The sequence below is a fragment of the Accipiter gentilis genome, chromosome 14 (assembly GCF_929443795.1).
Source record: "Accipiter gentilis chromosome 14, bAccGen1.1, whole genome shotgun sequence".
In the NCBI taxonomy this organism is placed as follows: Eukaryota; Metazoa; Chordata; class Aves; order Accipitriformes; family Accipitridae; genus Astur; species Astur gentilis.
Genome location: NC_064893.1, coordinates 33,484,787 through 33,498,775, shown reverse-complemented (window position 1 = coordinate 33,498,775; position 13,989 = coordinate 33,484,787). Strand labels below are relative to the sequence as shown.

General features: G+C 54.4%; 1 protein-coding gene across 1 annotated transcript; it reads right to left on the bottom strand.

Moving 5' to 3' along the window:
* Positions 1-4,912: 4,912 nt before the first annotated feature.
* Positions 4,913-12,052, bottom strand: LOC126045565 (BPI fold-containing family B member 4-like). The gene is made up of 11 exons (XM_049816870.1): positions 11,987-12,052; positions 10,151-10,274; positions 9,645-9,848; positions 9,287-9,551; positions 8,707-8,811; positions 8,048-8,194; positions 7,236-7,299; positions 6,642-6,702; positions 5,858-5,949; positions 5,716-5,758; positions 4,913-4,970 (listed from the first exon to the last, which is right to left on the bottom strand). The coding sequence occupies exons 1-11, from the start codon at positions 12,023-12,025 to the stop codon at positions 4,939-4,941; spliced, it is 1,176 nt and encodes a 391-aa protein (XP_049672827.1). The 5' UTR covers positions 12,026-12,052; the 3' UTR covers positions 4,913-4,938.
* Between the last annotated feature and the right edge of the window lie 1,937 nt (positions 12,053-13,989).

Here is a 13,989-nt window from a genome sequence, read left to right as displayed (position 1 = left end):
CGGCTGTGTGGGGAGAGGATTAATGCAAGAACAAACCTCATTTCCCTATGTATACTTCTCGCATTAACTAGGAGGCGAAAGGTGCCCGATTCCGTGAAAGGAAACCCTGGTATGACAACAGCCTGATGTACAGTGGCATTTCTAATAGAGCTATCAGGGTGCTTCAGGGACACTCCTGTTCATGGTGTGTCTGCTATCTGCAAAGTCAGGTCGCAGAGGAGAATTAGCTTGCCCAGCCCCTGCTGTTGGCTTGCATGCAAAAATTACACAGCAAACTACGACCAACTGCAGAACGGGTAATTTGCAGCAGTGCCTACAGCACTGGGTTTAGGCTGATTAATATTCAGCGCACTGCTGTGAAAATGAAAAGCCAGACAGAATTGTCCTCCTCCCCTTTCTGCATCCATGAAGATGCCAAGGGTAATGGCTGAAGCACAGAAACAAAAACAAGATTCACTTTCGGTCAAGCTGATACAGGGTTTCTGAGCCTAAACAAGGTGCTCCATTCTCTTTGGGTTATTTAGCCTCATCTTTTAACCTGTTTCTTCTCTTTTTTTTTAATGTTGTCCTTCTGTTATTTATTTACAGGAACTTTAAAAGAGAATAGTGGGAGGTTTTCTTTGAAGCTATCAGAACAAAACAGTAAGCATTTCAAAAAAGTTTCTCCTTAAAAAAGGGAAATGTTCTGACATTTTAAAAAAAGAATCTTCCCATGTTTTCTTATCAAAACTCCATTTTGAAAAGCCCTTCTACTGGGAAAATTTTCCCCATCCCATGCTCGGAGGAAAGCACAGCACAGGCCTGCCGGGAGCAGCGGTACCCGCCGGCAGAGACCCGGCATCCTCCAGGCAGCAGGAAGATGTGCCGGGGCTCAGGGGACAATCCAAACCCCCGCAGCCGGCTGGCATCCTCAGCGCTCGTCCTCGCCAGGCGCCTTTCCCTGTCCCGGCCGCAGGTGAGGGGTTTCTCTCCGTCCTCCCAGGGCTCTTTCCTCCCCTCCTGGGGTGGAACAGCCTGGGAGATGCTCAGACCTGCCGGTCCTGCTCTCCCACCCGTGTTGGGTTGAGGTAGGGCTGGGTGCTCTCGTACAACAAAGCAGCTTACAAAAGAGGAGAGCAGAGGCGCAGTAAAAGCCGAGGCTGCTGTTTGCCTTCGGGGCTTTGGTTTTGCATTTACAGGGGCCAAAGTAAACCCTCACCCGGCAGTCCCAGACCTCGTGTTTTTCTGTTGTGCAAACAGAAGCCGGATGAGAGCGGGCTGGTGCGCTGTCAGAGCAAAACCCGTGAAGGCAAACACGGATCGAGGTGTTGCTGCGCGGGAGGAGCTGGCATCGCTCCGAGCCGTGCTCGGCCACGCACTGCCGACCCCGGGCCAGGGTCCGGCCGTGCGGCTCTGCCGGCAGGCCACACGCTGACCATTCCCACCGGCAGCCACCGCAAAGGACGGGCCACGTGTCCCAGCCGCCGTGGGGGGAAAGAGCGGGATAAGAGGAGCCTCTGGGTGCCCTCGGCTCCTCTGCGATGCCCCTGGGCACCGGCTGGGGGAAATCCTGCACAAAACCACATCGGTGCCCTCGCAAACAGGGCTCACGGGGGGCTGAGCTGTCCCAGAGTCACTTGCCCTTGCACACCAGGGCCAGGCGGCAGGGACATCCCCTGTGGCACCATTTTACATTAATATCGGTGCATCAGACTGGTGCGGGCTGGTGAGGCGGGTGCTGCCACCGGCTCCGTGGGGCCCGTGGTGGCCGATGGCTGGCTGCCCCCTGCTCTGTGGGCGCAGAGGTGGGAACCACCCCGATGGCACCGCGCCGCCTGGAAGGATTTGCTTTTTGGCATTTTGGGTCTAGAATTACTGAGGAAACCTTTACACCTGTCTCTGCAATTATTCACAGCCAGTGAGCCTGGGTTGGGAACTGGCACTTTCTTTAATCCTGCTCCTTCTGTTTCCTTAGGAATTGGAAACCAAACGTGCCCAACGAGGTGTTACGTATTAGACAGCTTGGGCCAAGGCAATGCCATCCATCCCTGTCCTTCCCCTCGCAGCTCTGCCGCTGCCATCGAAGGACATCCGTCCGTCTGCTCTTCACCTTTGTGCTGCTGAGCACACGCAGTTCATTGGCATAAAGTTCGATTTCCCGGAGCCCCCAGCACATCAGTGTTCATTGCGAGAGGCAGAAGGGATGCACCGGCTGCAGCCTGGTGCTGCTTAATGCCCATGTCTCAATAGCATCGTTACCTCTGTGTTTAATTAGCTGAGGGGGCTGGGGGGTGGCATCCTGCCCCGCACTGAGGTCAGGCTACTCAGGGTATCACTCGCTCGCAGGTGGCTGCAGGCAGGTAAAAGGAGCGAGGAGCAGCAGGAGAGGCTGGGCTGGAGTCCCTGGGCATCGGGAATATGAAAATGGCAGCAGGAAACTCTGAGGTGTTTAGAGAAAAATTTTGACTCCCGAACGCTCAACTATGGCGTGCAGGAGCTATAGGTTAGGCTACAGGAAAATGGTCTCTCCCCAATGAAAATGTTGTTCTTTCATGAAAAAAAAAAAAAAGAAAACTGAAAGCTTTTGTTCACAAATCAAATAATTCTGTGGGGAACTTGAGCTGAAATACTTGACTTTTGGATCAGCTGCACAGGAGCTCTTCACTCCCCCAGTTGGGCCTTTGCTCCCCAGAGCCACTGCTGCTTGGCAGAGCCGTGGTTTCTGCACAGAGCCAATTTAGTACACAACCCCCACTTTCTGTCAAAACCAGTTCAGGTGTGAAGTTTTGGAAGAGCACTAGTGCCAGCTGCAGGGGCCAGGGACTGCAGCAGACACGTTACCGGCTGGAATGACAAACTGCAAAGTAAGTCAAGCGTAAATGCCAGGTGAGAAGCGGGTCCCGTCCTCTGGCCAAGGCAGCGGGATGTGAGCAGGAGCCCTGGCCCTGGGAGCGGGGGCACTGGGGAAGATGCTGTCTGCAAACCCACAGCTCACGGGACCGGGTCTGCCCCGCGCCCACGCTCGTGGGACGGGGCCCTGAGTGGGAGCAGAGGGACCCGTGATGGGCAGAGGTGGAGGAGGGAGTTGGTGCTTCCATCAGGGATGCCCGGCAGAGCCAGCATGGGCGCCGGGAAGCGGCCGGCGGCACACGGTGCCATGCCGGCGGCGGCTCCGGAGGCTGCAGGGCTCGGGGATGTGGCGCTGGCCCTGGCAGCTCTCGCCGTGCCGCCGTTCTGCGCGGGGGCTGCGGCACGGCCGACCCCAGGACGCGTGTTGATGCGAGGAGCAGCCGGCAGCGAGCTCCTCCTGCGCCCGAGAGCTCGCCGGCCCTCACCAGCCGCTCACCCCCGGGGTCCTGGGGGTCCCGGCCCCAGCCCAGGGGGGGCTGCCCCAGCAGGGCACGAGGGACGTGTTTGTTCGTGTCAAACAGCTCCCAGCTCACTGGCAACAAGCGGGGAGCAGGAAGAGAGAATAAATGAACCAGCAGCTCAGGGACAAGGGCAGAATAAATCTGCATAAATACAAATGAGGGGAAGATTTATTTCTCACATTGACCACATTTCTGCAGCTACTTTAAATTACGAGAGGTACGGGTCTGACGGGGCTGGGCAGGGCTTAGACCCGGCTCTGGGGCTGCAGCTCCTTGTTGTTCCCCACCTTTCCAGCAGACTTATCTATTAAATATTCTTTGCATGTGAGTTACTCCTGTAGCTGATAGGAGAGATAAATAAGAAAAACCTTGCAAATGCAAGAATTCTTCAGCAGTTTGGAAAGAAACCAAATCGCGTGCTGAATGCAGATGAAGAAAATCCTTTTTATTCTAAGGAATAACAGGAGGGATGTGAATCCACCTCACCCACAATGCAACACATCCAAATCTACTTGGAGATTACAAGACAGGATAGCATTTACTCTGATCAGTTCAAAGCATAACTGTTTGGGAACAAATCAGCTAAGTACACGTCTGGATTAGACTGCAGGCCTTTTTTGCCTTCTTGTTAACAGTATGAAATCACTGGAAACAGCAAAATTTCCTTTTGAAATAGTAAACTAATCAAGAAGCAGAAGAAGAGCAAAGACAAAGCGTTTACACTTCATCGGCGTTTGTCCCTTTTCTCTCTTCCCTTCATGGGAATTTGCTGTGGTTGGTGCAAACTCACGAAATTCCCATGGGGCGGCTGCACAGGGACCAAATCGCTGCCGCCAGCCCGGCTGTCTTGGTCCAGCACCAGGAAAGTCTGCTCTGTGCCGAGTAATGACCTGGCCCAAACCACAGCCCCAGTCCAGGCAAAACTCGGGTGTGCGTGAGGAAGGACTGGAGGGTCAGGGCAATGCCTTTGTCAGTGATTGCCGTAACAACAGGCTTATGGCCGTGACAGCCGGGACGGCACGTGGGCACGATCCAGGGCTCCTGCCTCTGGCTCCACTGCCCAGCAGCACCATTGGCACAGCTAACCATCGGCACAGCTAACCATCGGCAGACCTAACCATCGGCACAGCTAACCATCGGCACAGCTAACCATCGACACAGCTAACCATTGGCACGGCTAACCATCAGCATGGCTAACCCTGGGCTGGACGGAGACACCAAAGGCTGATAAGGCTGAAATGTAACGCAGAAGAAATAGTGTATTTTCTTGGTTGGGTTCCTTAATTTTCACATCTGTTCTCTGTGTATTGAGTCATCTTCCTTCCTTCCCTCCTCTTCCTCGGGGCGGAGCGGTGGGAATCGCCCACGGGGGGCACCTGGGGGAATGCTGGAACTGAGGTTTTGGGCAGCACAGGGACTTGGAGCGGCAGCCCCGTGCTCCCCCGTCACCCCCACTACCAGGCAGCAGGGTCAGCCCTGGTGGGCTCATCTCACCAAGCCCAGGCACCGGCATATCTGGCAGCAGAGCTCTGAGCCAGGTCTCCAGCCAGCAAATCGTCCTTACCCCACAGCGCTGCTGGCCCCATGGCTATGGAAAGCTCCCGGCATCGATGCCTATGGCTGGGGGAGAGAGACCCAGGTCAGTGCACTCCGGTCCCCAGCTCCCCCGGCCCCCCTGAGCCCCGGCAGCCCCCACCCGTGGGGCCGGGCTCCGTGGTGCCTGATGTGCCGGCGGCCTGAGAGCCCCTGGCTTTATGGGCAGAGATGATTTAGTGCCCTGAGGAATACGCCTCCGGGGAAGCTGGGACGGCTTCCAACTCTTCCTGCCCTCCTCTATATATTAACTTTGCATACATATGAAGCTGAAAGCTCTTCCAATCACCTCTGCAAATATTAATTAATCCTCACAGCATCCTGAGGACCATTATTCACTCCTATTAAGTAAATATTATTAAATCCTTTTATGAGAGGTGAAGTGACTTTTCCGGGGCTGTGCAGGGCGTCAGTAGGAGCGCACAGACTGTGTTCACGACCGTACGCCCAGAGCCGCCAAGCGTGGCAAAGCAGCCACCGCTCACGGGTAAACCTGCCCGTGCCTGAGCTGAGGCATGTCTCTGAGGACCAGGAACCCCGACTGCCCCGCAGCACTGCTGTGCCGGGTGGGGTGCAAGCACTTTGTGGGACCACCCTGAGATACGTCAGCTTTGGCTGCACCCCAGGGCCACGGGGACCCATTCCCTGCTCTTGGCCACTACCCACGCCAGGGCTGCGTCCCCCCGTGCAGCCCTGCTTCTGTGGCTGCTGCCCCTTCGTGGTTCACAGACACCGGTGGGGATCCCCATCGCGGCATCGTGGCTGGACTTACTCTGAAGGAGCCAGTTGATGAAGGCGCTTGGGAACGGGGAATTCTGCAAAAAACAAGGCGGCATTCAAGAGCGCGACTGCAGAGGCTGCGGCAGGCAGGAGGGCAGGCAGGGCGGGGGGACCAGGATGGGACATGGCCGTACCTGCAAATCCAGCTCCATGAACTGCCCGGACTTCACCGGCAAATCGGAGAGGGCAGCGTGGATTTTCCCCAGGAGCCCAAAGGAGACGACACCTGGGGAGAAGGAGAGGCCATGAGGGCTGGGCAGAGCTGCTGCTTGCCAGGAGCCTGCTGGAGTGCTCTGCCTGCCTGGATCCGTGCGGGCAAGTGGAGCATCTGGCAGAGGCTGGGAGAGCTTGGTCCTTGCCTGGCCAAGTCCCCAGCACCAGAGGAGGAAAACCCCCTCATCCTTCCCGTGGTTTTTAAACCTCCCAGGATTCAAAGGCTCCCATGAAAGCCGCTGTCCTGGAGCTGCCTGGTGCACGTCTCATCACATGGGAAATGTTTGGTATACGTGGGGACCAGGTTGCTTGCAGTGAAGCAGCAATTGGATCTGTGTGGGATTCAAAGTGAACAGAGCTGAGGAGGGAAACCCCCCGGCTCTGTGGGGCTGCAAACCAGGGGTCCCAGCAGAGCCGCCGCTCTTGGCAGCAGCTTGGGTCTGGCCCCAGTTAGAAAAACAACCATGAACACATCAGAATCGTGATGCTTTCGTGATGTCAGACAGCAGGGGGGTGAGCCAGGACTGTGCCACCGACAGCAGCTTTGCCAGGGGAGCGAAGCTGCTCCTGCTCGGTGCAGAGCAACTCCTGGTCCCATGGCTCCGGCTCTTCCGAGGACACCCGCTGCCTGTGGAGATGGCTAGACACGCAAAACTCAAGTGTGACTCTAAAAATTAATATAGAAAAGAAAATTTAACAACTTACGGTTGAGGAATTGTAGCTTAATATTGATGATGCTGACCCAAATATTCATTAATGGGCAAAGCTGCAACGGTAACAAGTGGCACAACCTTGGTGAGAATATCATGGGTGTACCAATGCGTTTCCCTAACAACATTTGAGTTTCACAGACTTTAAATCAAGATGGAGCCATCAGCTCCTAGAACATAGTTTCCTCCAAGGAAAAAGAGCAATATAAATTGTTCAGCCCTCTTCTCAAAATGGCACAGATTCCATTTAGCAGAATAAAAGATTTTCTAACAAGCACCTTTTCTCTAAGTGAGACTGTCACTTCTGCTTACCGCACCATCTCGGTACCAGAAGGCGTTTCAGAAAGCAATTGGTTACAAATTATCCCGTAACATTGCATGATGGAATTTGAATTACTTCTAACAAATAAATTCTGATTGTAAGAAAGATCAAGGAAGTTTGCGGAATTCGCTTATGGGTTGTGATCATATGTCTGGGCATGCACATATATCTATGTATGTGTGCATAAATCTGCTAGACAATTATGGCAAGAGCACTAATTTCAGCTGAACTGCAGCTTCTTACAGCAAAGGACTTTCAGGCACTCACCAGCGCAGGTACGAGAGACTGAAGAGAGGAGTTCAGCAAACTGCTCACCAGATTGGTGAAGAAGCTGGAAAGGGAAAAAGACAGACAAAAATTACCAGGGAAGTTGTCAGAACCCACGGCTCAGCATTAAGACAAATCTTAACTCCTCTGCTGGTCTGCAACGCTGTGAGCGCCGTGCCCGTTGTCTTCTCTTATCTCTGATGTTAAAAGATGCTGCAAGCCCACAGCTCCCCCAGGCTTTGGCAGGAATTATAGATGCTCAGGACTTTGTTATCTGGTTCTCAAAATCTGATTGTTAAAGTGTAAATCTGTGCCCAGATTTGAGACTGAAATTTTGCCCCACTGCAAACTTGCAAAGAGCTGATCCACGGCCAGTCCTGCCCATTATTTTAACTATTTCCCCATGCACGTACCAATATCCCATCCCCTTGCAGGTTTCTCAAAATAAATTGGCTTTTCTATGAGAAAATCCCAAGGCTTCCTCATGGCTGGGTAATGGACCTGCCATTTACCCTGCATGCTGCCTCTGAGATTTTTGCTGAATTAACCTCTCTGTGAAGTACTGGGTGGTCTCAAGTCTGGAAACTAGAGCCCAGCTGAGGAGCTTGGAGGTGAGGGCTGGAGAAACCTGCCTCCAGCACGAAGTGCAGCCCTATGGCGGGGGCCACGGTCGAGCCCCAGGTAAGCCCAGGGAGGTCGGGCTCAGCTCCTGCATGTGATGGATCTGTCCTTGCAAATCTCCTCGGGGCTTCTGTGAGCAGCTGCTCGGTGCATGACACGAGCCCGGTGGTGGAGAACGCTCCCACACTCACCCCTTCCGCAGGTTGACACTGAAGCCGCGGAGCAGGTTGCTGCAATCCTTAATCACTAACTTGAGGTCACCGGGGGTGTCTTGGGTCAGTGCGATGTGTGACGTGATGTTTGTTTCTACCGAGGATCCGCTCAGAAAGCGAAAAATCCTGAAAAATAAGGAAGTAGTTTGGAGGGTTTCGGAGGAAACCAAATCAGCACAGAAGAGCAGTATCTGTGGCTAAGCTGCAAGCTTGGGCTCGGCTGGGGCAATGTTTTAGTCTCAGGGCTTCAGTCAGGCTCCTGGTCCTGTAGCGGATCACCGAAGTCTCAGTGTGCAAACAGGCATGGAGGGTTTTCCAGGACAGTTCTGACTTCGGGGTAGGAAGGACAAGTCGACATGAAGGAGCATGGAGCCTTCTCGGCACTTTCCTTCCAACACCTTGTCCGCAGGAGGGTCGCTGCCTCTGCTGGCCACCGAAGACTGAGACCATGCCTTTGGAGTGAGGTCAGCTGGAAATGTCCCCAGGGAGAGACAGCTGCAGAGCGCCGAGCTTTCCTCACCAGCCCCTCACTCAGCTTTTGGGGACATTTCTCCAGCACCTGGGAATGTCCCATCTTCCACAGCACCTTCAGGCCCCCATGGCCTTGCTCCACTGTCTCGCTCACCAGCCCTGCTCACCCTGGCAAGCGGAGCATCAGCTTCGAGTACAGGTTCAGCACGAGCTCGCCCCCGGGAAGGACCTTCCACGACACTCGGATGTTCTCAAAGTTCAGCACCTTCAACCTGAGGTTGACACCGAAGCAAACCCACTTGAGATGGCAGGACTAGCAGGACCAGACCCTACAGTCCCATCTCCTCCTGCTCATCATTTGACCTGCTACTTATGTGGATATTCCCAGTTAAAAATGAAGGTGGGGAAGGGCCAACCCCCACTCCAAGAGCCAACTTCAAAGCAGGATCAGGTTGCTCAGAGCTGTGTCCTGCTGAGTCTCAACCTCAGTCTCCAAGGGTGGAGATTCCTCCACCTCCTGGGTTGCCCATTGCAGTATCACATCACCCCATAGAGAAGGCTTTTCCCGTCTCTGGTTGGAATTTCCCCCATCGCAGCTCCTCACGTGAGCTGTGAGCCCAGGACTGGTGGTTTGTGTAACAGGGAGGATCTGGTCCCCTGGAGCACCCCTCTGGGGGAACCTGTCCTCTGGACGTTATTTGCTTACCCTGCAGCGAACACCACTGCTGTGCTTCTGCTCTGACTTACCAGGCGAAGCGTGTTGACTTGCGAGGGTCTCCATCACCCAGCAGTTCGACTTCACCCAGAAGACTATCAAGACCAAGCAGACTTCCATTGCCTAGGAGACCTCCTTTTCCAAGCAGCCCTGTGCCAAGCAGACCTGTCTCTCCAAGAAGGCTTTGATTGCCAAGGAGGCCGTTGCTGGGGAGGCCATTGCCAAGGAGAGCGCTGCCAAGGCCTCCCCCACCAAGGATGCCTGTGCCGAGCAGACCACTGCTGCCAGGTTGTCCTCCTGCAACAGTTAGACCTCCGTTACTGTTCTGGCTTTGACTGCCCAGAAGCCCTCCTCTCCCATGCACACCCATGCCAAGCAGACCTTCCTCACCTAGGAGGCCTGTGCCAAGGACCCCAGATCTGCTGGATGCATTGCCTACATCAAGGGGACCTCCACTTTCTTCTCCAGTCGGACTTCCTCTCCCAAGGAGGCCGGTACCAAGTAGCCCACCTTTACCAAGAAGGCCAGTGTCAAGCAATCCACCTTTTTTGCTGATGAGACCTTCGCTGCCAAGAAGACCAGTACCAAGGAGACCTGCACCAAGGGAGTCCCAGTTACTCATCAGACTTCCACCATGGGACAGATTTCATTGACAGGAAAGGTTGGTTCACCTACATTAGGTTGACCTGCTCGTGAGGTCTCACAGGGACCCCTGAGCACACTTGATCAAAGTTGGGTTCCCCACGGAGCCAAGCCTGCCAGGAGGCAGGTCCCTGATGAGCAGGGGGATGCTCCATGAGCCCGATGTGGCACAGGACACACCAGGACCGAGGTGGGCATACAGCCGCCTGTGCCACGACGCTCCCCTGGGAAATGTGGAAAACCTCCGAGCTCACCGTCTTTGGGTTGCACTGGACTCAGCCCAAGGACACTGCCGAGGCTGACGAGGCCCTGGGAGGGGGGCAGGAGGCCCCCGAGAAGGACGAGACACCAGAAGGGCAGCATCTCCTGACCCGGCACCTGTAGGGAGACCCACATCAGCCCACGCACCAATCCCACAACATGGGAATCAGCAGCCTGGGCACTGGTCCCGCTCTCCATCTTTCATGTGTGCCACCCGGGGGTGGTGGGGCAGCCTTCCCCTGGACATACAGCCCCCAGACACCGTCCCCCCAGTCCTGGGGGACCAGCCCAGACCCGCAGCACCTTTTTCCCACCCAGAGAGGTCAAACTGCTTCTGGGTATCAGGGAGCAACTGAACACGGTGACATGCTGTTCCAGAGCCATGGATGCCTCCATACCTGGCTGGGCTACCTCGCTAAAGAGCTGGGTGCCTGACATCACAGGGAAGCTTGGAGGGAGGAAATACCATTTTAAAGAGAGCAAGAGAGATGGAGATGAGACAGGAGAACCTCGTAGTGAGAGAGATGGATCGCTTCCGACCACTCCGAAATGGCCCTGAAAGAAGAACACTCAAAGGGGCACAGCCGAATAAAAAATGGCGTGTGTCGAAGTCGTGTCCTTCTCTCCATTATGAAGAACACCTTGCATTATTAAAGCTCAAAGCGCAGCCAAAATCAGACTCACTTTTCCGTGGGCAGGTTGTTTGTTTTTCTCATCTTGCTCCATTCAGGCTATGAAAAGAGCCCATTTTCCCCTGTATTTGATCTGCTTCTAGTCAAAAGAAAACACCTTCAAGGACCTCATGTTCCCGCATGAGCTGAATTTCTTGGGGTTGCAACCAACGCTGTGGAGTGTTTGTTTATGCACAGACAGGTATTTGCAAAGAAAGAAAAAGAGGCATCCGCCGAAGCACTGCCGTAGGCCCCAGTTTAAGGGAGCACCCGCCTGCACAGCCCAGTCCCGAGCCGGACACCCCGCCTTGTCTCTTCTGAGAAAAACAACGTATGGGCTGCGGATTGCAAAGGTTCAACACTGAGAAATAACATTATTTAGGTCAGACTGAACAACTTCTTTATCTGTTCCAGATACTTAAAAAAAATCCCACTATGACAGTTCTCGGCACAATTAAATTAGACTTTAATTCACTAGACTGTCTTTTACATTTTCCCTTTGATCAGCATGTAATGATGCACAGCTCCTGTAGCTGTGATTATTGAACAGGAGAGAAAGATAGAGGCTTGAGCAGCTTCTATTGAAAATCATGTCAAATAAAATCAGTGGGATTTGTTGGAGGGTCTCTGCAAGACGTGCATAGCATTGTAAAAGGATACCAAAATGGTTGTCAGGTCTTTTAGAAGAGCTCTTAGAGAGAATACGTGACAAAGTAGACAACTATCTCCGCAGTTATTAACAATATCTATTGGGTTGCTACCTCCTTGGTCACACGCGTTTAAGCAAGCTCAACATTTTGCACGTGCAAAATGCATGTATGGCTTTGCAGATAAACACTTATTTTATACCAGTTGAGATGAGATCTGATAAGCTGAAAATCGACCTGAATTGGTCACCAAGATCATGAAAAAATCCTAGTCATTTCTGCTAGCTTAGTCATTATAACAAACTTAACGACAACAATAATAAACATGGAATTTGACAAGCAAGAGCTCTACTAGCTTTAAAAATTAATTTTCATAAAAGATTAAATGCTACTACAGAAATCAAAGGAAAACATCATTAAAATTCTTGCTTTTAAAGGCGAGTAACACTTTGCTGTAGGTCGTCTAATGGGAGCAGGAGCTCTGTGGCCACGGTACCTTAATGCCGCTTACCTGAGCCCTTTGATGTTGCGGTGCCGCTGCCCACGGCATCTCAGCGGCGGCTGGCAGGAGCAGCTCTTATACACCCGAACTGCAGGAACGAGGAAAGTCCAGGGAAAGATGAAGCAGGGATAGTTCCTCTTCGCTGGCTCTCGAGTGTGAACCCTGCACCAGCCTGACCCCGAACGCCGCACGTAGCAGCGCCGGACCGTGGCCAGCGCCGGACCGTGGCCAGCGGCACCCAGCAAGCCTGACGGCTCACCCCCGTCCTTTTGGGCTGGGTGCCGTGCCTGGCCGGGCCACGCTGCCACCCCGCTCCCCAGGGCTCGTCCCCTCCTGCCCCCTTTGCCTTTTAAGACAACGCGTGCCTGCGGCAGCAAAGTCCAAGGGTCCAGCAGGTCCAGACCCCCACGGCCCCTGGGTGCCGGGGCAGGGGCTTACATCCCCAGGCAAGGGATGCTCTGGATCAGACCCCATCCAGCCCAGCGCCGCGCAGCTCCCTGTACGCGGCCCAGGGTGGCTGGCTATGGCAGGGACACGGGCCGTGGTGCGGGTGGCTGCTGCTGCTCACAGCTACTCGGCGTCTCTCTCGCTTTTCTCTCCCAAAGTGACCCAGAGCGGAGCAGGAGGGTGCTAGCACCCAACAGCCCCCGGCTGCAAATCCTCCCCGCACACCCGGCCCCGCTGAAAGCCCCAGACCCCACCGGGAGAGCAGCCACCAGAACCACATGTGCAGCGGTGCCTGGCGCGGCCGCGGCCGTTGTGCGGGTGGTGCGGATGGTGCGGTGCTTTGCAGACAGCAGTGGGTACCAGCAGCCGTGTCCAGCCCGGGGCAGATCTCACTGCCGAGGCAGAGAGGTAGAAATTTGGGATCCCTCTCCTCTGCATCTCCAAATTTTCATAGGACAGGCAGACCCCAGAGCATCCCCCAAGCATTGCGGTTACTGTGAGACAACCTCAGAGCAGCCGGGACAAAGGAGGATGCCATGGGGGGCTGGGGTGCTCCCAGGTCTCTGCCTGAGCAGAGGGTCCCCGGGATGGTTCGGGACAGCTCTGCTCCGGGGGATGCTCCATCATATTCAGCAGAGCACAGGAGTCTGAGGACAGTAAGAGGTGAGCAATTACCTCCCAACCAATTAATTACGTACAGAAACAGCACAAGGCTGACATTAAAAAAAAAAAAAGTTACCACAAACCACAGAGCATGTGGATTTATGGGGTACCAGATGCTCCGTGAAAACTGCCTGTCACCCAGAAGTAAGCAGGAGATGGCTTTGCCTCCAAGAAAGATCTTGGCAATTTAAAGGGGGATTGAGAGACAACAAATAAAAGAAAATGGGGAAATAAATACAGAGGAGAAGGAAAAGGAACATGAAAGATGACAGGAAAACCCGAGTTTGACATTCCAGGTGGTTTTCAGGGTGGATCTGGGCTGGACAGGGGCAGGACAGTCTCAAAGACAGCAATTTTACAGCCATCCCAGCAATTCCCTTTCACCCCAGGAGCAAGAAGCGGCTTTAGAGCCTTAAATTAGCAAAGGCTTCATTGCTTCAACAGGCAGCTGAACCGCGGGAAAGAGCTTGTGCATAAATAAACTGTGCGGTTCATGCAGAGTTCACAGGCATCAACGGGTGAATTACACCGGTGTCCCTGAGAGCTCCCAGGACAAAGCCCCAGTAAAGCCCGGGGCAGGTGATGGTGTGAGGGGTCCTCAAGATGACCAAGAGACCCCCCGGCTTTGGATCCAGGCCCTGAAAAGAGGCCGACATGCCTGGGTCTAAGGCAGCGGTTGCTGGCAGACAGCTCTCTGCCCACCCTGAGCTGGGTGCTGGGTGGGCACAGCCAGGGCTGGGCAACTGGGCAGGGGGCTGCAGCCCACCCACCTACAGCAGCCGGGGTCACCAGCACTGTGGGGTCTGTCCTGAGCCCCTGGGGTTCACCAGAGCTGGCCAGCCCCACAGACTGAAGCACCCGCTGCGGCTGCAGAGAGGGCTGGACTTTATTAAACCTGAGCA

Bases quoted from the DNA above. Each gene is read 5' to 3' on its own strand.
- LOC126045565 (XM_049816870.1), bottom strand. From the start codon at position 12,025: ATGCCGTGGGCAGCGGCACCGCAACATCAAAGGGCTCAG. The intron at 9,849-10,150 runs GTGAGCTCGGAG...CCCTTGGTGCAG, and splicing joins TCCAGTGCAACCCAAAGACG to GTCTCCTTGGTACTGGTCTT. The intron at 7,300-8,047 runs GTGAGTGTGGGA...TTCCCTTTCCAG, and splicing joins AGTGTCAACCTGCGGAAGGG to CTTCTTCACCAATCTGGTGA.